General features: G+C 52.7%; 1 protein-coding gene across 1 annotated transcript; it reads left to right on the top strand.

The window, feature by feature from the left end:
- Nucleotides 1-1,004: 1,004 nt before the first annotated feature.
- PDGFRB (platelet derived growth factor receptor beta) lies at nt 1,005-13,972 on the top strand. The gene is made up of 22 exons (XM_010227405.2): nt 1,005-1,053; nt 2,123-2,419; nt 2,834-3,100; nt 3,310-3,437; nt 3,791-3,965; nt 4,567-4,759; nt 4,949-5,064; nt 5,259-5,385; nt 5,815-6,026; nt 6,696-6,790; nt 7,051-7,183; nt 7,393-7,497; nt 7,623-7,733; nt 8,229-8,382; nt 8,964-9,130; nt 9,414-9,532; nt 10,204-10,326; nt 11,739-11,850; nt 12,161-12,260; nt 12,380-12,485; nt 12,976-13,214; nt 13,670-13,972. Exons 1-22 carry the CDS (start codon nt 1,005-1,007, stop codon nt 13,818-13,820), a joined length of 3,279 nt encoding a protein of 1,092 aa, XP_010225707.2. The 3' UTR covers nt 13,821-13,972.
- Nucleotides 13,973-22,565: the final 8,593 nt, after the last annotated feature.

Here is a 22,565-nt window from a genome sequence, read left to right as displayed (position 1 = left end):
TCTGCCGTCCCATTGCTCAACCCTGCCGCTTCGGCCACGGGGGCCCTGCTCCCTCGCCCAGTGCTGTTGTCCTATTGCTCTTGTCCTATTTTCAGCCCAAATGGGGACAGGGAACTCTCCTCCCATTTATTCCCAATCCCGAGGGATTGACCTTCCATTTTCCCCTGGAAAGACTTTCCTTCTTTCCTTAGCTTCTTTGTTTGGCTTTGCAGAGATGCTCATTCCCAGCGTGGAGGTGTGAGCAGGGGGATATCTGTCCCCTCGTCACGTCACAACCTCCTTGCTCGTGGGAAACGCTGGCCTGGGCTCTTTGGGACTGTGTGTTTGCATCAGGGAGGGTTGGAAATGCTCAGTGGGAAAGATTTCTTGAGAAATTTTGCAAAAAAAAAAAAAGAGGATGTTTAGCTGGAATGCCTTCTTAAATATTCCCTTAAAATTTATGTATTTTAAACAAAAATACAAAAGCATCTTCAGTTTCATTGGAGGGAGGGGATTGTCAGAAGAAGCAAAAAAATGTGATAGGAATAAGCTGGGGAGAATGCTTTTTCCAGCAAGTTTTATCTCCCCAGGGCTGAGGGAAGGCAAAGCTAGGGGAGGAAAGGCTGGAAGCAGAGCAAAAGGCCGGGCTCTGCGGTGGCGGAGCGGCCTTTCCAGCAGGGATGAGCAATGCCTGACAACTCCCGCTGCATCCCGCAGGATCCCTGTTTACTAGTGGGAGATGCCTTAGAAACGGCTCCTTCAGCCACCCCAGCACGAGGGAAAACCAGGGCAGCCGGCCAGGAGGGAAGGGCTGAGCGAAGGTCCCGGGGCACCGCGGGCTGGGCTGACCAGAGGGGCTGGAAAACTGGGAAGAAACGCGAGGTTTCCGTCCGGGAGGAGGGAGTTGCCCCGATCCCGCGGCTGCAGAGCCGGGGTGGCTCCGGACGGAGCGTTTTGGCCGTGCAGACGGTGCTCACCCTGCTGTGCTCTTGGCAGGGCTCGTCCGCTGTGCCGCAGAGGCCACCATGCCGTGCCCCTCGCTGAAGGCTGCCCTCGGGCTCCTCTTCCTCACCGGTGAGTGATGCGGCTGGGGAGACGCGCGCGGGTTTGGGCCCTGCATGGGCTACCGACAGAACTAGAGGTAATGGCCACAAACTGAAGCACCAAAAGTTCCACAGGAACTTAAGGAAAAATTTCTTAACAGTGAGGGTGCCAGAGCACTGGAACAGGCTGCCCAGAGAGGTTGTGGAGTCTCCTTCTCTGGAGATCTTCAAACCCGCTTGGACGCAGTCCTGTGCCACGTGCTCTAGGTGACCCTGTGTGTGCAGGGGTTGGACTAGATGATCCCTAGAGGTCCCTTCCAACCTTCAGCATTCCATGATTCCATGATAATACCTGCCCCGGGAGGCTCATCCCAAGCAGCACCATGGGGAGCGAAGGGTGCTGGCCGGCACAGAGGGTGCCCAGCACATGGGTGACACGTGGCCACGCCAGCCCTCTGCGGCTCCCGACCGTCACATTGTGCTTACGGGGTGGATGCACCTGCCCCTCCAATGGTTGGGGTCATTCTGCCCGTATTGACCCAATGCTACTGCGGGATGTGAAGTCCCCAGCCACTATGTGAAGTTCCGGGTGAGGGTGCCACGGGGAGGACAGCAGCTGCCCAGGAGAGACACGGGAAATCATTCAGGAAGACCTTGCCTGCTCTATTGCTTCCATAGGATTTCCTGCAAGGTTTTGCTTCCATTCCCTTTTCATTTTCTTTTAAATTGTTTCTGGCTGGTCCGTGTTGCTTCTGAAAGTGTCCCTCTGGAATTGCAGCCAGTGGAACAGGGAATTGCATCATTTCCTTCCCCCCACTGCTCCCCACTCACTAAATGCACCAATAGCCTATCCAAGCCTTTGAAGGTGCCTCTGAGACCTACATCTGCCTTTACAGAGATAGGCTTATTTTGAGTCAACAGTACTGGTATCCATAACGTCAGCTCCTGGGACCACCTAGACCAGCTGATGGGACATAAAAAGGCTGAAGACATGAGCAAATACATGGGGGATTCCTAGCCTTTTCCTCTCCAAAGATTTCACTCAGGCCAGCGTAGCAGTGCCACAGTCTCATCTCGCTCTCCCAAATTCCTTCTCCCAGGGCTGCTGGAGGCAATATCAGGAGGCCGCAGGCTGCACATCGAACCCCGAGATGCTGAGATCGTCCTCAGCCTCCACAGCACCTTCTCCCTCGTGTGCTATGGGGATGGCCTGCTGGTCTGGGAGCGGGAGGGCCAGGCTCTCGCCGCCTCGCTGGAGCACAAGGATGGTGTCTTCGCCAGCAACCTCACCCTCAGGAACGTGACGGGCCGTCAGACTGGGGAGTACGTGTGCACCTACAGCCCCGAGCAGGCTCCAGAGCCGACGGAGAGGAAGGCTGTTTACATCTACGTTCCAGGTACGGGGCAGCATATCCTGGTCTCTGCCTTTCCGTGGGGGTCTAGCAGTCAAGAGAAAGAGGGTCCTGAATTACTGTTTGGTCTCCAAGCACCTGGCCTCCCCACATCCTTCCTCCCAGAGCAGAGAGCTCTCAAGCCATGTTTCTGGCTTTGGCATGTCTCCAGGTCCCAGGACAGGCCCATGGATCACATGCTGTGCAAGTGATGGTAGAGGCAGTGGTGCTGGCTGGTAGCTGCCCATGTCTCTCACTCTCAGAGCCATGAGTGGCTCTGTGTTCCTGTGATGAGGAGGAATAGGCAAGGAGCAACCTACAGCAGCAGTTTGGAGACAACCTGATGCTGAGGGGACACAGAGCAGCCATAGCTCAGCCTCAAGCTGCTTACCATAACCAGCATGGCTCTCTTTCCCACAGATCCTGCCCTAGTCTTCCTCCCCACGGCCGCTGAAGAACTCTTCATCTTCATCACGGGTTACACAGAGGCTGTCATCCCGTGCCGTGTGACCAACCCGCAGATGCAGGTGACCCTCTATGAGAAGAAGGTGGAGAACCCCATCCCAGCTGCTTATGACCCACAGCAGGGCTTCAAAGGCTTCTTTGAGGACAAGACCTACTTCTGCCGGACAATTGTGGATGAGCAGGAGGTGGATTCAGATACGTTCTACGTCTACAGAATCCAGGGTGAGATGCTCGGGGCCTTTGTCTTTGTACAGCCTTGAACAAAGAATTGGTCCCTGCCCCTAAGCAGGGATACTTCGAATAAAAGGCAAACCCAGACAGATGGGGAGATCATACAGACACAGGGGCTGTTCTGATAAGCAGCTCTCCAGTGCTCCTACTTTCTCTTCCATACCTTCATTACTCATTCCTGTTTTTGGCATCCTCCACAGTTTCCTCTGTGAATGTCTCCATCAGTGCTGTGCAGACAGTGGTGAGGCAAGGAGAGAACATTACCCTGATGTGCACAGTGAGCGGCAATGAGTTGGTCAACTTCAACTGGGCTTATCCTCGTGAAAAGGTGAGCGTTCCAGCCTTATGGTCTTTGGGCTGCCCCAGCTTTTGCCCAGATGTCTTGTGGCAACCACACATCAGTATCATAGTGATGCTCAGGATGCTTCATCCCCTGACAGAAGGTGTGGGATCATATTGATGCCATGTAGGGTGGCTTCACAGGGAGATCCCTAGAGTAAAGCTGTCTTTCTCAGTGGCCTGTGATCAGTGCATGTAGCTTGTTCCCATCCCACCCCAACTGTGGGATCTTCCAATCCATTCTCCTCCCTCCTCATAAGCCTGACTCTGCAGCTCTGATGGCAGAACACGTCTAATTTCACAGTACAAATCTCCTGTCTCTATCGTGTCCCTATCATGCAGGCTGGAAAGGCTGTGGAACCAGTGACTGACTTTCTGCCTGGATCCACCCATGAAATCCGCTCCATCCTCATCATCCAGAATGCAGAGCTAGATGACAGTGGGACCTACACCTGCAATGTCTCGGAGGGCTACCATGAGAAAACAGACCGAAAAGATATCACAGTCCACGTGATCGGTGCGTTGCTGCCCGCACGCTCAAAGTCAGCACCTGAGGCATCCATGTGTCCACCATCCCAGACTCTTTCCTCTCCACACAGCCTCCAGCTCTCTTCCCTTCCCACCTCCCTTACTAAAGGTTAACTGTTAACTCTGGAGAGGCCCAATGTCATCCCTGCTTGCTTCTGAACTTCCAAAAATCCCAAATCCCCCACCATGGCACCATGGCTTTATGGGTCCCTCTAAATGCCTCATGGTGTAGGTGAGAGCTGTGCAGAGTCAATGCACTGCCAACCCAAACTTGTCATCTCTCTCATCTGTGTCTCTCCTCCCTTTGTGTAATTTGAGGGAAACTGTTCCATCTCTACCAGATTATAGCCTTTCCTTGCATGTCATCTCCTTCATGAGCTCCCCTGCCATAAAGTACAACTCTGCACTCACATTCCCCTTGGACACAGGCCTGAGGCCTTGAAGACTCTATATCTGGAGTGCCCCACCACTGCTTGCTGTTCAGGGTGTTTTGTTCCAGATCCATGTTTGTCCTCCCTTGTGCCAGTCAGAGGGGTAGAGAAGGAGCCATGTCTCTTTCTGAAGCTCTTACCTGTCCTGTTCCCTCTTAGAGCGAGGCTTTGTGCGCTTCCACACTCACCTGGCTAGCACGGAGTATGCCGAGGTCCATAAGAGCCGCACCATCCAGGTGGAAGTGGAGGCCTACCCACCACCAAGCATCACGTGGCTGAAGAACAACAAGACATTGATCATGGAGAGCAACAGCGAGTTCAGCATCTCCAGCAGGAACCTCTCAGAAACCAGGTGAAAACCCATATCCCCTCAGCAGAGCACAGAGAATAGATGTGTCGTAAGACAAGCTGGAAATAGCCAGCTGGACATGGGGCAGCCATTGAACACTGGCCTCTTTGCAAATGGATTTTGACTGGGTGGGAGTTGTCGTCCCCCAGGTATCTCCCTGTGCTCATCACCCCAGGGCTGTGACTCTTCTAGGTACCAAACAGCTCTGGTCCTGGTGCGGGTGAAGCAAGAAGAAGGAGGATTTTACACCATCCGAGCTTCCAATGAGGATGATGTGCAGGAGCTGTCCTTCCATCTGCAGATAAATGGTGAGGACTTGCCTACAGACACCTGACCAAGGAGTGTTGGCAGTCCTTGGGGCTGTCTCTGTCCTTCACTGCAGTATTTGGGCTCACTGTCCTTTCCCCCTCGGGCCATGTTGGAGGTGCAGAGGAATCCTGCACCCTTTCCAACCTGCAGGCAAAGCGGAGGATTGATTCTCACCAGTGTCTCTTGGTTTCAGTGCCAGCCAAAGTGGTGGATCTCAAGGAGAACAGCAGTGCCAGCAGTGGGGAGCAGACGGTAACGTGCTCTGCTGAAGGGATGCCGCAGCCAGAGATCAGCTGGTCCACCTGCAGTGACATCAAATGGTAAGCAGAGAGACGGAGCCCAGAGGAGCAGCACGGTTCCCACATTTATTTTAATAACAGACTATTTTGTAGTATTCTGCTGGCTGTGCACTGTTTGCAGCCATGTCAACCCTGCCCTCTGATGAGCAGGTCTTGGGGCTTTGCTGCAGCAACGGACTAAGGCCCCTTCTCCTTTCAGCCTGTGCTTGCAAGGAAAAGAGCTGGAAAATTCATTTCTAAGTGAAACGTGCTGTATACTGCACTCAGGAGACATCCTGGGGCTTCAGCCCAGCAGTTCGCAGGGATCTGGACCAATGCCTTCCACCTCCTCAGCACATGGTGCAGGAAGGCCAAACAGGAGGAGAGGGTGGTGTTTGAGCACAAGGAGGAAACCCGTGGTGCAGCGGAGCTCTGAGTGCCCCTCACATTCCTGTGTCCTCCCCGGGGCAGGTGCAGCACCAAGGGGCAGCCCACGCGGCTGCTGGGCAACGACTCGGCGGAGATCGGCCTGCAGACCAACGCCACGTACCACGCGGAGCTGCAGGTGTACCGCGTGAACAGCACCCTGCAGCTGCAGCGCCTCGACGAGCCCCTGCTGCTGCGATGCACCGTGCAGAACTTCCTGGGCACCAACTCCCAGGACATCACGCTGGTCCCGCACAGTGAGTGCTCTGGGAGGTGTTCGAGCAGGGTTGGGGGAGCTGGGCTGCCGTGTCCGTGCCTCCAGGCTGGAGATGCTGGGAGACAGGACTGTCCTTGGATGGCTGCAGCCCTCCAAGGCAGGAAGTCTGGCTATTTACGCCCAAAGCAGAGCCTCCTCTGGGTCAAGAAGGACAGCCTGCTCCAGGCTCCTCCTGGAGCCCTCCTGTTCCCTGATACTGAACGTCCTTTTATCACTGCTGAGCAGGGACACCCGTAAGGATGGCGAGAGGAGCAGGTCCCCAATGGCTTGTTATTAGCCTGCAGTTCACTAGATGGTGCCACGGACCTGAACAACTACATGCTAAACCACCCTAATAGGAAAGAAAATGCTCTGAGTTGAGGACTGGCATGACCAGATCTTCCCCTGAGAAAACCAGCTCCTTACAAACCTCACCCAAGGTTGCAGAGAGCTTTTCAGGGGGCTGTAGCAACCCCTCACCCCATTTTCCCCCGGGTGCTGCCGCCACTAGTGCCAGACAGGTCTGCCAAGGAAGAGAGGAGAGAGACTCCCTCCAGTGAGACCCAGAGTGGGGAAGGAGAAAGGTGCATTGGAAGGGGGAGTCCCCCCTTTGCCCAGGGTGCCCAGGCAACACAGGGACAGGGGGGTCTGATTGTGGTTATCATTGCAGCCTTGCCGTTTAAAGTGGTCATCATCTCCGTCATCCTGGCCTTGCTGGTCCTTACCGTCATCTCCTTGGTCATCCTCATCGTGCTGTGGCAGAAGGTAAGGATGCTCCCAGCCTGCCGTGGTGCTGCCCCGATGTTGGGTGGTGGTGAGGAGGGAAGTTGAGAGCATCCTGCTGCCACTGCCCCAGTGCTGTCCCACCAGAGCTGGGGCCACGTGTCTCCACAGGCCTGCACATCCCCAGGAGGCAGTGGCTGCAGGCACCACAGACTGCCTGACAAAGCCCATCCTCACATCCCATGCTCTCCCTGACCCCCCAGCTTCTCATGCCTCACTTGCCCCTTTGCTCCTCTCTCCAGAAACCACGTTACGAAATCCGCTGGAAGGTGATTGAGTCAGTCAGCTCCGATGGGCACGAATACATCTACGTGGACCCTATGCAGCTGCCTTATGACTCCAGCTGGGAGGTGCCCAGGGACAAGCTGATATTAGGTAAAGGCTCTGCGAGTCCAACAGGAAAGTCAGTTGGACTTTCATGCCCAGTGAGTTTGGGGTGTCTGGGGAGTATGTGGCCGGTACTCCAGCTGCAGCAAGATTGGTGTTGCTTTAGGCAGGGGATATGGCTTTTCCAAGCTCCTATCCTCACTGAGGAATACGCAGGGGATCATCACTACCTTTGTCTCTTTGCTGTTTCTCTGCAGGTCGCACTCTTGGCTCTGGTGCCTTTGGACGCGTCGTGGAGGCAACAGCCCATGGCTTGAGCCATTCGCAATCCGCTATGAAAGTGGCAGTCAAAATGCTCAAGTGTGAGTCTGCTCCAACATCCCCCATCCCTCCATCCAAATGCCATGAGACCGTCTGGTCCCACCGTGCTCCCCTCCTCACCCTGGTGGGTTGTCTTGCCTCGGCTCACACCAAATCTTCCCAACAGCCACTGCCAGAAGCAGCGAGAAGCAGGCCCTCATGTCAGAGCTGAAGATCATGAGCCACCTGGGACCTCACCTGAACATTGTCAACTTGCTGGGAGCCTGTACCAAAGGAGGTAGTTTTGCCCCACTCACACAGGGCTCCATCTGGCCCCGGGTGCTCCCTGTCTTCTCCCTGATGCCCCAGGTCATGCTGCAAGGAAGAATTGTCCTCAAATAGAATAATTCCTCTTTCCTGTTTCAAAATGACTTGCCTTAGGAAAGCTAAGTGGGGTTCCAAAAGTTGTTCCTTCCAGCCTGCTTGAAGCTGAGAATGCATTAACACCCACCCTCCTCCCCAGCCACAGATTTCAAATTTCAAAAACGTTTGCTGCCAAAAGAGTGGCTTTTCCCTGTGACCCTAGCCAGGAACATTTCCTATGAGCCGGTAACATCCCTGGGGCAGGAAACATTTCTGGCTTCGAGACCCCATGTGCACATCTCAGCCCCACAAGCTTCTCCCACCTTTCTCGGCCCCCATAGAGGTGGCCTGCAGACCCTTAGGCCATGTGGGATAAAACTGGCTGCCCCAGGGAGCAAGCAGGGCTGATGGAATTACTGTTTCCTCCCAGGGCCCATCTATATCATCACCGAGTACTGCCGCTACGGGGACCTGGTGGACTACCTGCACCACAACAAGCACACCTTCCTGCAGGCCTACGGCGAGAAGGGCCGGCGAGAGGCAGAGCTGTACGGGAACACCATCAAGGAGGAGCACGTGCAGAGGTGCCTAAAGAGCAGCCCTCATCTAGCGGGATGCTCATCTCGTACAGAGTACTAGTACACATCTAGTACAGAGGAGAAAGGTTTCCCAGCATGTCTTAGGCCTTGGAAACCTCAGTTCTGCATTTTCGGGGAACATCTTGTTGCTACCGTGCCTAAGGGAGAAGTGCTAGAAGGAATGTAGTTGCATAAGAGCTTTTCAGAGCAAAGAGGAATGATCCTTCATCTGTCCACTGGCCGCAAGCCTGCAGGCATGGCAGGGCAGAGCAGCGGTCCCACGGGAAGCTCGAAAGCAGCACTTCCTTCCAGCATACCAAACCAGTAGTAAAACACAGCAGTGTCAGGACATCAGCACAGCTACCACCCCTACCACCCAGCTGCTTTAAGGCAGCTGAGTTCCTCTTAAGCACCAAGCACAGCCAGAGCTGTTCGGTGGTGGAGGTTCTCCAGTGCCATCTGCACATCTTCATGTACATGATACAGGGCTGAGAGTTAAGGAACTGTAGTCCCTCAAATTGCTTTCCCATTGCCTGCATTTCCTCTGCTCCTCTGGGCCTCAACAGCCTCTTTTCTCACCCCCATAGTCACCTCTCCGTGTCTGTTGAGAGCGATGGTGGCTACATGGACATGAGCAAGGATGACTCCCTGGATTACGTGCCCATGTCTGACATGAAGGGTGAAGTCAAGTACGCTGACATCGAATCCTCCAACTATGGCACCCCATATGAGTTGGACAGCTACTCCCCATCAGGTAACGGCTCAACCGCAGCGGGAGCAAGAAGAGCTTGGACTTGGCGCGCTGGACGCTCTTGCTTGCAGAGCTGGGTGGTGCACATTGTAAAGGTCCCTTTTGGGACTGTCCCAGCAGTGGTGACAGATATCCTTGTGTTGGGGACACCCAGCTCTGCCCCTTTGCCCATGGAGGCTGAGCAATCCCCAGCAGATTGGGTCCTTCCAGCGCAGGCTCCCGTGCGAGTCAGGGCTGTGCCAAGGAATGCCAGTGCGAATCTCTGATTACCCTTCCCTCCCTCTAGCTCCTGAAAGAACAGACCGGATGACCCTGATAAACGAGTCTCCGCTTCTCAGCTATATGGACTTGATTGGGTTTAGCTTCCAGGTGGCCAATGGAATGGAGTTCCTGGCTTCCAAAAACGTACGTATATAGGCCAGTCCATGGTGTCTGCAGCAGCAGGGGCAAGAAATGCTCTGCTGTGTCCTGTGGTTGCCTGTGGGACAGCTCACTGTCCCTCTGTCCATACCAACCTCCTTGACGTAAAAGTGGCCATGCAATTGAAGAGCTGCTGACCACTTCTCTTTGGAAAGACAGCCCTGGGATCAGCAGGGCTGTATTTGCACATGACAGATAGCTCTGGCGTAGATCAAGCTTCAGACCCCAAACTGCTTGCCTCTGGCTCCTTTTATGTGGCCACCCCGAACTGTGATACTGTCTTTGTGCTAAAGCACAAGACACTCCACAGCAGGTCAGGCTGTCCAAACAGGGATGTCTCCTCAGTGCCTGCCTGCTGCTCACCTTGCATACGCTGCAGCTGGCAACCCTCACCCCACTGGGTTATACAAACTGCCCTCGGGAGTTTTGGATGGCTGCTGCCATCACAAGGGGAAGCAGCCCAAGGTAGCAATGAAAACAAGGTAGCACTGCTCATTTCTGTGAGGCATGTCTCTTCCTGGAGGTACCTCCAGTGACGGGAGGTGAATCCTGTTCTTGCAGTCCCAGAATGGGGCTAGCACTGGAGTTGGGCTGCTTCCCCTGGACCTGGGTGTTCCTGCCCCGTGCAGTGACCATGGCCTGCCTCTCCCCTGCAGTGCGTGCATCGTGACCTGGCTGCAAGGAATGTCCTCATCTGTGAGGGGAAGCTGGTGAAGATCTGCGACTTTGGCCTGGCAAGGGACATCATGAGGGATTCGAACTACATCTCCAAGGGCAGCGTGAGTACTGCAAGCCATGCAAGCCCCTTCCTCCTGCCTGCTCTGGGCCTGACAACCACTGTGCTCTTGCCCTGTGAGCAGCCTGTCAACATTGTGCCTCTGGGTAGTGAGGCAGGACTCCCAGGTGTTGGTGTCAAAGGCCACTTGTCCTACACCTGATGCACTCTGTGTGCCATGGAGTCACAGAACCACATGCCCCCACATGCTCTTGTGGAAGAACCTGGATGGCCGTAGCAAAACTAGGGACTGTGAGAGCCCATCACCCAGGCCATTCTCAGGATCAGCCCTGCATCCCTTCCTGCACAGTGTGTGTCCAGCCCTGAGCTGCAGGCAGGCGGAGTGCAGGGTTATGCTGCTCAACAGTGATGCAGTGAGTCACTGGACATCAGGGAAGAGGTTCACACACTTCTGTTCTAACCACTAGATCATAGGGAAAGAAGAAGTGCTTTCCTGTGAACAGTTACATTCCAGAAAGACATCTCCAATCTTTCGAGGCAGAAGAGGATGAGGGTGTAGATCAGCATTCCCCCAGAGCCTCCCCTTTCCCTCCAACAGCCCTGTGGCAGAGAGCACAGAGGGAAAAGCAAGACATGCAATTGGCCCCATTGGGCAGACAGGGAATTTGAGGCTTCGTGAGCTGAAAGCCAGGCCCCCTTTTAGCTGCTGAATGAACTGCTCAGCCTTCTTCCACCTGCTCCCACTCACATGGGTGGCAGCCAGGTACTCAGTGCCTGGAGAGGCTGCAAAGTCCTTCCTCTTCTCTGCTGCAGCAGAGGGGCTGGAGTTTCCAGTCCAGTCTTGGCATTGCTTCTTTTCCTTCCAAAACAGGAAATGAAACTGGGCTCCTTTGCAATCCTTCCTGGGGATTATTTTGGTATTCACTGCGCAAGCAAATCCCTTGAGAGACCAGGAAAAGCATGGCCAGCACTGTACACAGGCTGACCAAGTGAGGCTTTCCTTATGCATCGCTTTGAACAGATAAGAGCAGGACAAAGCATCATGGATATGTCCTGGATGTGTTTGTCAGCCCATCTCCTCCTAGCCCCATAGCCATCTACAGGCTGGTCTCCTTTGCAAGGTGCAGACAGGCCTGGAGCCCCTGCCAGAGTGCCATGGTCACCACAAGGCAGCACACTCTACCCAAGGGGTTAGGAGACACACGTGCACACCAGGACAGCTCAGCAGACTGGCTGCCAGCTGTCATGGAAATGGATGTAGCATGTCCCTCCTGCCTGCTGGGTTCATCCTGTGCTAGGTAGGACGAAACTGGTTCGCCCTTGGAGTGGCTGACAGCAACTGTACTGGGCTGATAGGAAGCTCTGAGGGTGTCTCCTTCACTTGTAAGCTGAGTGTTGATACAGAAATGCCGTAATTGTAGCTCACTCTCTTCTTGTTCCATCTTTCCCTTTTAGACCTTCTTGCCTCTTAAGTGGATGGCCCCAGAGAGCATCTTCAACAACCTCTACACCACTCTGAGTGATGTGTGGTCCTTTGGGATTCTCCTCTGGGAGATATTCACTCTGGGTAAGTGCCCTGCAGATCATGCCAGTGTTCTTAGGTCTGGTAGCACATTAGCAGAGCATCTGAACATCCCTAGGATCCCTTCTCAAGCCAAGGAAGTACAAATCCATTTCTTATCCCCCTTCCCAACCATAGCAGCTTCAGAGTAGCACTTCATGCTCTCTCTCCTTCTTTCCCATGCTAACGTTGCCATTTGGAAGTGAAATGAAACAGAAAAGGTAAATAAGAACAGGAAACGCTGGTGCGATCGGTCGGATAGCATGAGGGTGGCAGTCTCCGTCAGCCTCATTCCCTGCTCTCACTTTACACCCAGGAGGGACTCCATACCCTGAACTCCCCATGAATGAACAGTTCTACAATGCCATCAAACGTGGCTATCGGATGTCCAAACCCACCCATGCTTCTGATGAAATGTAAGTGCTGTCCATATATATTTTACCTGCCCCTGCCCCACACTAACCACAGGAGCACTCCTGCCTCTGTTTTCCCCACCTACTAACTCACCAGCATACCCCTTTTTCCCTCTGGTTAGCTACGATATCATGCAGAAGTGCTGGGAGGAGAAATTTGAGATAAGACCATCCTTCTCACAGCTGGTGGTGCTCATGGGAAACCTCTTGGTGGATTGCTACAGGAAGGTATGTTCAAAGGACCCTGCTTTGGAGGGACGGAGGAGGGTCAGGACTCTCCTGGAGAGGATGGTTGGAGGACTCAGTTAATACTTGGGAGACCAGTGGTTAGTTCCTGCTGTGCCATAGGATTTTGTTGTGACCTGGCCTGAGTTAGGCTGAACAACCAGTGAAGGTGGTTAGAGCACCTGGGGGACATTGCTGAGACAACTGACATTGCCAGATGTCCCAACGGCAGGGAACATCCAAATCAATGGCAGGTCCATTGAATTGAAAACCTGCCACTGGCTATCCAGTATTTTGAAGTTGTGGTGTCATTCCCTTAATTACCCACTCAGGAAACGTTCATGGTCTGCTGTAGTGGAGTCTGGGCAGCTGAACCCAGCTAGAAGGTGCCCTGTAGAGGCAGCCAAATGCCAGGCTGCCAACACAACAGAAGTTCATTTTCACCGCTCACAAAAACTTCCTGTTTCTTTGGCAACCTGCCCTGCGGGAGCAGAGGTACCAGCAGGTGGATGAAGAGTTCATGAAGAGCGACCACCCCGCTGTTGTCCGCACAAGACCCACGATCCCTGGGCTGAACAACGTCAGGCCTGCTCCCAGCTCCCCCACCAGCAGCATCCTCTACACAGCTGTGCATCAGAATGGGGGCGAGAACGACTATATCATCCCCCTTCCCGACCCCAAGCCCGAGGGAATCTGCGACCTCCCTCTGGAGGCCTCCGTCAGCCGGGCCAGGTAAAAAAGTCCCTCCTGAATGTGCTCTTGCTTCTGGCTGCCCAAACCTGAAAATTGCATGAGGATGAGCTGGGGTGGGTTTACTGAGAGGGATGGAGGGCAGGGTCACCCCCATCTGATTGCTGAGGTCTCACACAAGCCCCCAGGATGTAGATGAACCACAGGAACTGGGAAGTGAGCTAAGATGAGTGTCATGTCGCGTCCTGGGACATCAGCCTGTGCAGCTGTGGACAAGGAGAGCGCACAGGAGCACAGCCTATAGAGCACAACTGGATGTATGTTGTATATGAGGGCCAAACAGACCGAAGCAATTTTGTCTGACCCCTTGTCGAAAGCTACTCATGTAGACCCAGGTTGCCATAAGCTGAAGGCATTTGTTACCGGTTGGGAATCCTCTTCTACCAGGAATGTCGGGACAGGACACTTATTTCTCTCTCCCCCTTGTCTCCCTTCAGCTCTATGCTGAATGAGGTGAACACATCGTCTACGATATCCTGTGACAGCCCCTTGGGCCCTCAGCAGGACGAGGAGCAGGAATCGGACCTGCCGCTGGGCTGCCAGGAGCCGAACATGGGGCACCACGAGGTGGAGGAGAGTTTCCTGTAGTCAGAGCTGGGCTGACTTTGCAACTCCTCACAGCGAGGCCAGCTGAGAGACTGAACCAGATGTCACGGAGAGCCAAGCTTTGCACTTGTTCATAGGGACATCTCCGCCTGTCCTGGCATTCCTCCCTCCCTCCCATCTCTTGTGGTCAAGTGGGAAATTAGAGACTTTTCCCCCATTGCCATCCCCTTCCCCTGTTACAAAGAGGTGGCTCAGTGCCACAACACTCCATATCACTGCCACATCCTCCCCAGTGATGGAAACACTGCTGGAGAGAGACATCTCACAGACCAACATCTTCTCTTCGAGTGGAAGACACAGGTCAGATCTCCACAGGAGAGGCTACTTTCTGCCTTGCTAATATGAACATCCAGCCCTTTCCCTTTCCACACTCTTTACATGGCAATGAGTTTCAGCTCCTCTGCACCAGCACTTCCCTGATGGCTTCAGCACCAGCCACAATGCATCACAAGTTCTGTGAAATGCCACCAGGACAGATTTCCTTGGAGCCCATCGCCGGGGTGTAGAGAAGCCATAACACCCAGCTCCAGCTGCTGGAGACCAAGAGCACACTGGGTGGATTCTCCTTCAAGCACAGCCAAGGCCTGGAGAAACCAGACAGTGTCTTGGAGACATCGGATCACCTTTTTTGGCAGCTCCTCTGCGGTGGATAATGCATCATGGACACTATAGGTACCGTGGTTCTGGGCCACAGCTCTGCACCCACCTGCAGGGACTGTCACACCTTGATGCCCTTTCTGCCCAGCATGGCACCTGAGAGACCCAAGGGAATGCCAAGAACAAGAAGGGCTCTGACGATGTCTTTGTTGTGGTAGCAAACAGGGCAAACCAATGTTGCTGTTGCTTGTGTGGACATCAAACTAAAAAGCCTCTATTGAAGATTTAAAGGGAACAAATATATTAATTCACTAGTCAGGGCCAGTATAAGAAGCAATACGGCTATTCATTAATCTTCTACTGCCACTGAGCCCGGCTCATCTGCTGGGAAATGATATAACTCCATCAGCTGCAAAATCTTTATGCCTTGTCTTTGGGAAGCAAAGGCTCCCTTGTGATAGACTGTTCACCCTCTTTCTCAGGATGGGAGGTCTCACCGGTCCCTCCTGAGTCATAGCAAGACTATGGGGAGACATTAGGATGCCAGAACACCAACTCAGGGACATGCAAAAGAGAGTAGGAGAGAGGTCAGCAGGCTCGTTGGCCAGGGCTGAACTGCGTCCAACACTCTGTCACTTTGAGTCTTTCTGTTTGCCAAAATACACAAGGGAAGGTAGGTTTCAACAGCAAGAAGCTTTTCTGCTGGTCAAGCACAGTCATCTGCAGCCTGCTGGGGACTGTGGATGAAGTGCCATAGGGAACCAAGCAGAGCAAGAGGAATCAGCAAGATTCCCCTCTCTTGGAAAGGGTTTTGAAGAATAAAATGGCAGAGATCTTCTTCCTGCTTTCACCTCCTTCCCAGCTCTCACAGACAGACCTGGGACATCTTGTGCTCTCAGATGACACTTGAACAAGGAGGTTCAAAGCAGGAGGAACACCAAGCTTTTGAAATCACGAGGTCCTGCTCCACAGAGAGGAAAGCTGGACCCCAAAAGCTACAGCTACGACACCAGCATAGGAACAAGGAGGCTTTTTCTCCAAAAGGAGAAGTTTTGCCTTGCACAGAGCTCAATTTGCTGCATGTGCCTCACTCTCATTAACCCCTTTGCTGCCCTGCTTATGCACATCTCTGTGAGTATCCTACAAAAGCTGCACGGACAGGTTCAAAAATTCCTTCAGTGCCTTTCTGGGTTTCAGCCACCTCAACACCATTGAGACTTCTTTTATTTCTGAGACTGCTGCCAGAAAACCCCAAGCAAGAGAGTTTCTATCTGAAGTTGTCAATCATTGCTAGCTAGTAACACTGCCATTTATGCAGCTAAAAGAGGAGTAGATATTTTGTGGGCTGATATTGTTGGTAAAATGTGAACATAAAAAATAGCACTTTCTTTAGCAGCCAGTGAAGTATAATTTCAACCTGCATGGTCAGATTCCCCTTCATCCATAGGGATCACACTGTAAATACCTATTTTCCACACTCTGTCCTTCCTGCTTATAACAAGGTATCCACCTTCATGGTCATGGTCCAGAGAGTCCTTACCACAGAGAAGCAGTAGTGCCTGAGATCTTTGGGGTCAGACCACTTTGTTTTTCTAACTTCTAAGGTGCTTCATAGGATTCACATCCCTGCAACTTGAGCCCATAGGATGCCACATCAGATCATCCTAGCAGCCACTATCTGCACTAGCTCCATTTTGCATTTGTCCTTCCCTATCAAAGGTGACAAAAAGCAGCCAGTACTCCCAGGTAGGTGCAGTACTCCAGGGTGGGTCAAATCAGGACCTCATATAGGGCATTAATACATTCTGATATGTGCTGGAACTGTCTTGCCTGGTGTAGCTTTGGTTAAGGTTGGCCTTTTCCCAGTCACAACATACTGGCAGTTTGGAGTCATCCCCTGACCCATCTAGGCACCCATGTCTTTCTACTCTTCTGGCATTTCTGAGATACTTCCTGCTGTTCCAGACATTGGGTCATCAGCACATTTTATTAACAAACTTGTTATTTTTGGGCTGGACTGACTAATAAAAATGTTTAATGCTTTTGGTGTCAAGAGCAACCCTGGAGAACCACTTCTACTACCTCCCTCCAGCCCAAAGACTTCCCCATCAGTTAACCCCTTCTTACCCTCCTTTGAGACATTTTCTTATTCATTTCACCAGTCCTACACTAAATTCCATGTTCTACAGATGAGTTTCCCAGTACCAAATGTTTTTCCACAGCCCTGACAGCAAAGATCAATTTCTTCTCCCTCAAAGGGAACTCAGGTATCCTCTCCTATTGGTTGGGCATTCACTGCACTTGGATGACTATTGCATTTTTATCCCATTTGTGCCTCCATTTCAATTACCCTTCGCACCTGTTCTGGCTGCTGATGGGGTCAGATTTGTCAGCAAATTGCTGCTAATCCCACTTCCCTCTCCCTTTTTAACACCGGTACGCCAATCTCTTTGCATTATGGTACCATTCTCAACTTCAGAGAGGTATGACCAAATATTCGCCTTTGGCCCCAGGTTTGCAAGGGCCAAGTCTTGCACTTTGTGGTACTTTCCTACACTAACTTGGCTATTCCTATGACCCCTTAGTGAGGGCATGCACAGAGCAGCAGCTCTAGCTGCTGGTGCAGGAACCCTGGTCCTGGTATCGATCCGGTAAACTCTGCACCTGCAGTGACTCCATCTGTGCATCCCAGTGGCCCCAGGTGGGAAGATTTTCTTCTACGAGACCTTTGCAGGGGCAGAGGCTTCCAGCAGCTCCAAAACGAGCTTGTCCCACATAGAGAGCTGGACCCAGCCCTCTCTCCCTCTCTCTCTGCTTCTGACATTCCAGTCCCCACACAGTCCAATGGGTGAGGGCTGTGGGAAAGGGTTGGTTGTTCTGGACCCATCAGTCTTGTAGCCATAATTTCTGCGGTGAGATTCTGAAGGGAACCGGTCCCTCCGGGTTTTTAGTTTCAATGACTAGTATTTTTGTTTGGGTGTGTTTTCGTGTTCAGAGGTGGACCCAAGCTGAGACTTCTATCATGGCCATGATCCCCAGAAGGGCAACATACCACAGCTTGGGCCCACCTCTAGTGCAATATCTTTTATTTGTAGACCATATTTTACTCTACAGCTGTTGCATTGTTATCAGCACCAATATATGCATAATCCTACTGCCAGTCACTATTTCATATGTGCCTTGTGTATCCCAGAAACTAATGTGACACTCTGGTGTCTCTTTCCATGTTTAAGATGCGTCTCAGACTGACGTGTGCGCAGGTTTCAATCCTCCTCTCCTCGGTTTGTTACTATTTTTTTTTAAGTGAGAGTGTCATGTTTGGTGTTTGTTTGCATCGTGTTATCGAATCTAGAGCACAGCGGACTTTACTTATAACTAAATTGTCTCTGTTTAGCTGACAAGGGGACCGTGGTGGAGTCCCATGGGGATGGGAGGCAGAAGTGCAATGCAGATGTGCAGCCAGAAGGAACTTAGCCAGAAGTGGGAAATGGCTCTTCCCCTTCTTCCCAGCCAGGGCTCGCCAGCTCTCCTGAGTGGGGAGACACAGCACCGCAGATACCAGGTCCTGGGTAGCGGGTTAGGTTTTGGCTGGGGGGAAGTCCAGGGGCCACCTGTGTAAAACTGAGCAGATCTGAGAAGGGGATCTCCTTTTGGGGGCTTTTTCTAAAGCAGGATGTCAGCTAAAGCGTTGTGGAGGCAACCCCCCTGTACCAGCGCAGAGGGAAGGTCTCCCTCCAGCTGGGCATGGTGCCTAGCTCAAACCCCAGGATCAGCCTGGCCAGTTTGCTGTGCAAATGGCACGTCCTTATGTGCCAACATGGACCAGAGGACAGCGGGCTGCCAAGCTAGACATGGGGAGCACAGCCACAGCCTGGGGTCTGGATGGATCCGGAGGGCCCTGGCAAAGGCAGGAGAACTGCTCCACTGTAGCCCAGGTGGCACTTGGAGAGAAAGCTCCTCTTGTGGAACTGCAGGAGGCAGGAAGGCCAGCTGGAGCAGAGGGTGCAGTGGGAGGCCTGCAGTGTCCCACTTGTTCGGGTCCTTTTCTCCTTTATGGAGCGCACCGAAGTTAAATATGCCTGCAACACTTGCCCAAAGTGTGTTCGCTGCCCTCTCCCCTCCTCTGGGCTAACGATCTGTGATGGTGCTGTTACTCTGCAGCATCCCTGAAGGGAAACAGCACCCGCCTCCACACTATCTGCCAGAAACCATCCTGGAGCAAGGAAGAAAACAGAGTTCAGACTGAGGTACCAAAGAGTTAACATTCTTCTAGGTTTACAGACATATTTGTAGGACTTGTACTATGTCACATCTATAGCCATGAGATATTATTTTTATGCTGTAAACTTTTACAAAATATGTTTTTAAAGAAAAAAAAAAAGTTTAAAATTAAAGGTGTTTCTTTTTGCAAAGTGTCATCTCCTCCTTTCCTCTGCCTAGTTTCAGCTGTTTCCACCTGCATCAGCTCATATGGGGTTGGGAATACAGCTTAACCGTGCCACGGGTGAAGGCTAAGCACGTTAATACGCTGTGCATGACCCCAACGCTTAGCAAAAGCCAAGCTGGGAACCAGGCAGAGAGAAGCCCAGGGAGTGAACCCAGGCATGTGGGAAGGAGCAGGGGCTGCAAACAGGGCAGGACCTTTCCCAGCTCTCCGGTACCGGAGCAGCCCGTGGGCCACGCCGCGCCGAGCGGAGGTGAGTGGATGGGAGGACAGCGGAGCCATCGGAAGGTGCAACAGGAACACGCACATCCTGCTGGTAACACTGCTCTGGGATGGGGTGAACATGTGGGTCACCAGACTGGAACAGTGCAGGGTCGGGGGGAGGTTTGGGAACACCACGGTGCAGTTCATTTCTCTCCATGGAGTAATGGCTCAGTGCAGTGAGGAGCTAGCAATGGGAACAGGGCACCAGCGGGAGGCACAGAGTGCCTCATTCCTGGCTCTCCTCTGAGCTGAATTCTCCTGCTCTCCTTCTGGGAAGAACAATTACTTCCTAAAGATGAAACCCAGAGTGCAGGCTCCCCACACTATCACCATCTCATCCCAGCTCCTTCTGTCTCTCTCCTTTCCTACTGTTCTCCTCACCTTCCTCTTCATCCCACCCCAGAAGTGCTGCAGATGGGACACAGTCACCTCCTGGGGTCTAGCCCAAAGCTGCCTCCTCTCTGCAGCTTTGCTGAAACAGCTTCTCTCAAAATCCACCCCAGACTGCTGAGCAGAGCTGTTTGCATTCAGCTTGGAGCCACACGCTTGGAAAGGCCGAGGTTGCTGCACAAAGAGCGTTTTGAATTGAGGCTCAAACCTATTGACTTTGTTCCAGTTTTCAGGCTGTCTGATGCCGTCCCAGGGCAATGGCGAGCTAGCAGCAGTTGTGCCCATTTGCACAAGGATTCACACTTCCCACTTTCTGGAAACTCTTTGTATAGGGTACAAAGACCCAAAGCACCAGTTGCAACAGGAGACAGGTTCAAGTCTCAGTCTCCTCTTTCCAGCCCAGCCTGTCTTGGGTTCTTATCTCTATTCGATTTCCTAAAGAGGAGGTTTTCAGGCTCCCCAACCAGCTCAGGTTCATTCTCCCCAGACTTGCTCTGAGTCACCTGGCACGGCTCAGCCATGTCAGGGCATTTTTCTCCAGGAGCTGATTCAGCAGTGGAAAAAAAAAGCCCACCTCATCTCTGGAGAGACTGAAAAAAAAAAAAAAAAGGAAAAAAAAAAGGTTTGAAGGTTTGCAGGGAAGCAAGGAGGGGGTTTGTTAACGCTCAGCTAAGAAGCTGGCTCATTCTCACCACCTGATCCTCGTCCAGCAGACCTTTCACATGTGGAGACACAGTGAGAAGGAGCTGCTAGGAGGGAAATGAGAAGCTGCACTGTGGGACCTCCAGCAAGACATTTTCCCCACCTGATAGAAGTTTCTCCCCTCTTTCCTAGCAAGGACGTATTATGGGACAGGCACATTCCATAGGAGCCCAGGGAAGCATAGGAATTCAGACTGTGCTCTTGGAGGCAAACATGGCCTGCTGTACCAGTCAGTCTCCCCGCAGAAGGACTTTTAGCTAGTTGGGCACCAACAGCTGACCCAGGACATGGCTATTTCCCACCTGCCGCTGGCTGCTGCAGGGCAGTTGAGGCACTCAGCGATGCTGTGGCCAGCTGTGTACCTGGACAGGCCTTGTGCCATCTCCTAGCATGGCCATGGAGGCCTCCACCATCATCCTTGGGCTTCAGGCGACCCAAAGCAAATAACACCCTTCTTGCCCAGAGCTGCTTGGGCACATAGGCCTGCCTGGGCAAACAGCATCAGCTGGCCATGCAAAGCAGAGGTCTTCTGCATAAAGCTGAACCTGTACAAGACTGTGGCAGATTTCATTATGGTTGTATCAACCCGCTTGCAAGGCTAGGGAAGGAAGCTCTGATCATATGAGCTGTGCCCATCCCAGTAGCACTCCGGAGGCTGAGCTGCTGCTTGCAACTTCGGCATTTGGTGGGTGCCACCCTCAGGCAGGAGTAGACTGCCCATCCACGAGGCAGGAAGCCCAGCAGATAGCCTGTCCACCAGCCTGAGCACCCTCACGTGTGCCTAGCCCAGCTTAGGAACCATGTGCACTAGCTGTGACTTGTCACCTGCAGACTGTTTCCATCCGAGATTTCTGCAAGGGGCTCCTTAAAGGCAAGAAGGGAGACTGAGAGATTGCTTCCCTTCTCTGTTAATAACCTGTCTGGTTTAATATTTGCTCATACTAGTGAGTCAGTTCTCTGAGCTGGCATTTGTTCCTGGAAAAAAAAAATTAAGAAGAAGAAGGAGGGAAACAAACATCCTTTAAAAAGCCCCTTTGGCTCAAAAGGAGGAAAGATAATCAGCCAGACATATCCCGCGGCCCAGTCACTCTCCAAGGCCCCAGCTCTGGGCAAGAGCCCCCCAGCACACCACGTTGTCTCCGCTTCATATTCTTCTTCCCTATGTCCTGCCAGGAAAAACTGCTGAGAGGAAATCTTCTCCAGCCAGAAACTGCTGCAGCTTTGCTCCGGACTCCTGCACTGCTCAGCTTCCTCGTGCTCTCCAGGCATCTCTCTGGCCAAAACCTAGAGCTTTCTACTCATTCTCATGACTGTTAGTCATGTTCAGCAGACTCAGCCATGTTCTCATCTCTTGGCCCCCAAGATATTGCCTTCCCAGCATCTATCTAATCTCCAAGGCTTCCCTTTGGAGAAGCCCCCAAGACCATTCCCCTCCAGTCTGCAGAAGCACAAGGAGGACTCCTCTGACAGGGACTTTTGACCTGTAATTGCAGATACCACAGCCACCTCTGTGCAGGCACATCAGTAAATCCTGACTCTTTTTGTCTAAACAAGGCAGCCCATCTTTCTGACAGCTCCCTGCTGACAGCAGATGAGCAGCTATATCTCAGTGCAGCTAATTCATAGCCCCAAAGCACCCCTGGAGCTCTTTCTCAGCCCATGCTACCAAGTAGGGCTTACAACTTCCTCACCCAGTGCTGTCACCATACAGACCCTTTGCTGCAAAGTGAAGCTAAGCAGTGTTGCAGCAGAGAGCAAGGTGGACCCTGAGTCTCCCTTGATATGCTAATGTTTTGCTGACATGACTGTCCCTTAGCAAGCTGAGTTGCTTCAATCCTATCCTCACCCCTAAGAGAGTTAACAAGGTACCTCATTAGTGCTCCCAGGTGCTGATCAGGCTGGCAATTAGAAACCACCTGCACAAAGCTTCCCTGCCAAAGCCTTTCCATGAGATGGAAGAGCCTTGCAGGTAGGAGGATGGCAAGGTAGATGGGATGTGTTCCCTGGGGTCAGGGAGAAGGGTCTTTGGTGTAGCTTGGCAGTGGGTCCCTGACTGCTGTCCCTTTTGATGGCTTTGAGATGGCTCCATGATACTGGCTGGAACAATGCAATGTCCCCACAAGGCTCAGGACCCATCCTGTGGTTCATGTCCTCTACTGAAACAAAATTATTTGTTGTCCTCTTGGGCCTCTGCTACTCAGAAGCCACCTTGGGCCTAGCCTGAGACCTCTCTTAGGACCCGCTGCAGGGGAGTTGGTCCACCATGCCCCTGGGCAGATCCTTGGGGCCCAAAGCTGGCAAGAGCCACAAGGCCTGAGGTAAAACTTATC

The sequence above is a fragment of the Tinamus guttatus genome, unplaced genomic scaffold, assembly GCF_059628265.1.
Source record: "Tinamus guttatus ecotype Peru unplaced genomic scaffold, ASM5962826v1 Tinamus_guttatus_pri_ptg000710l, whole genome shotgun sequence".
Taxonomy (NCBI): Eukaryota; Metazoa; Chordata; class Aves; order Tinamiformes; family Tinamidae; genus Tinamus; species Tinamus guttatus.
Note: the sequence above shows the minus strand (reverse complement) of the source record. Positions and strands in the feature narration are given on the sequence as shown.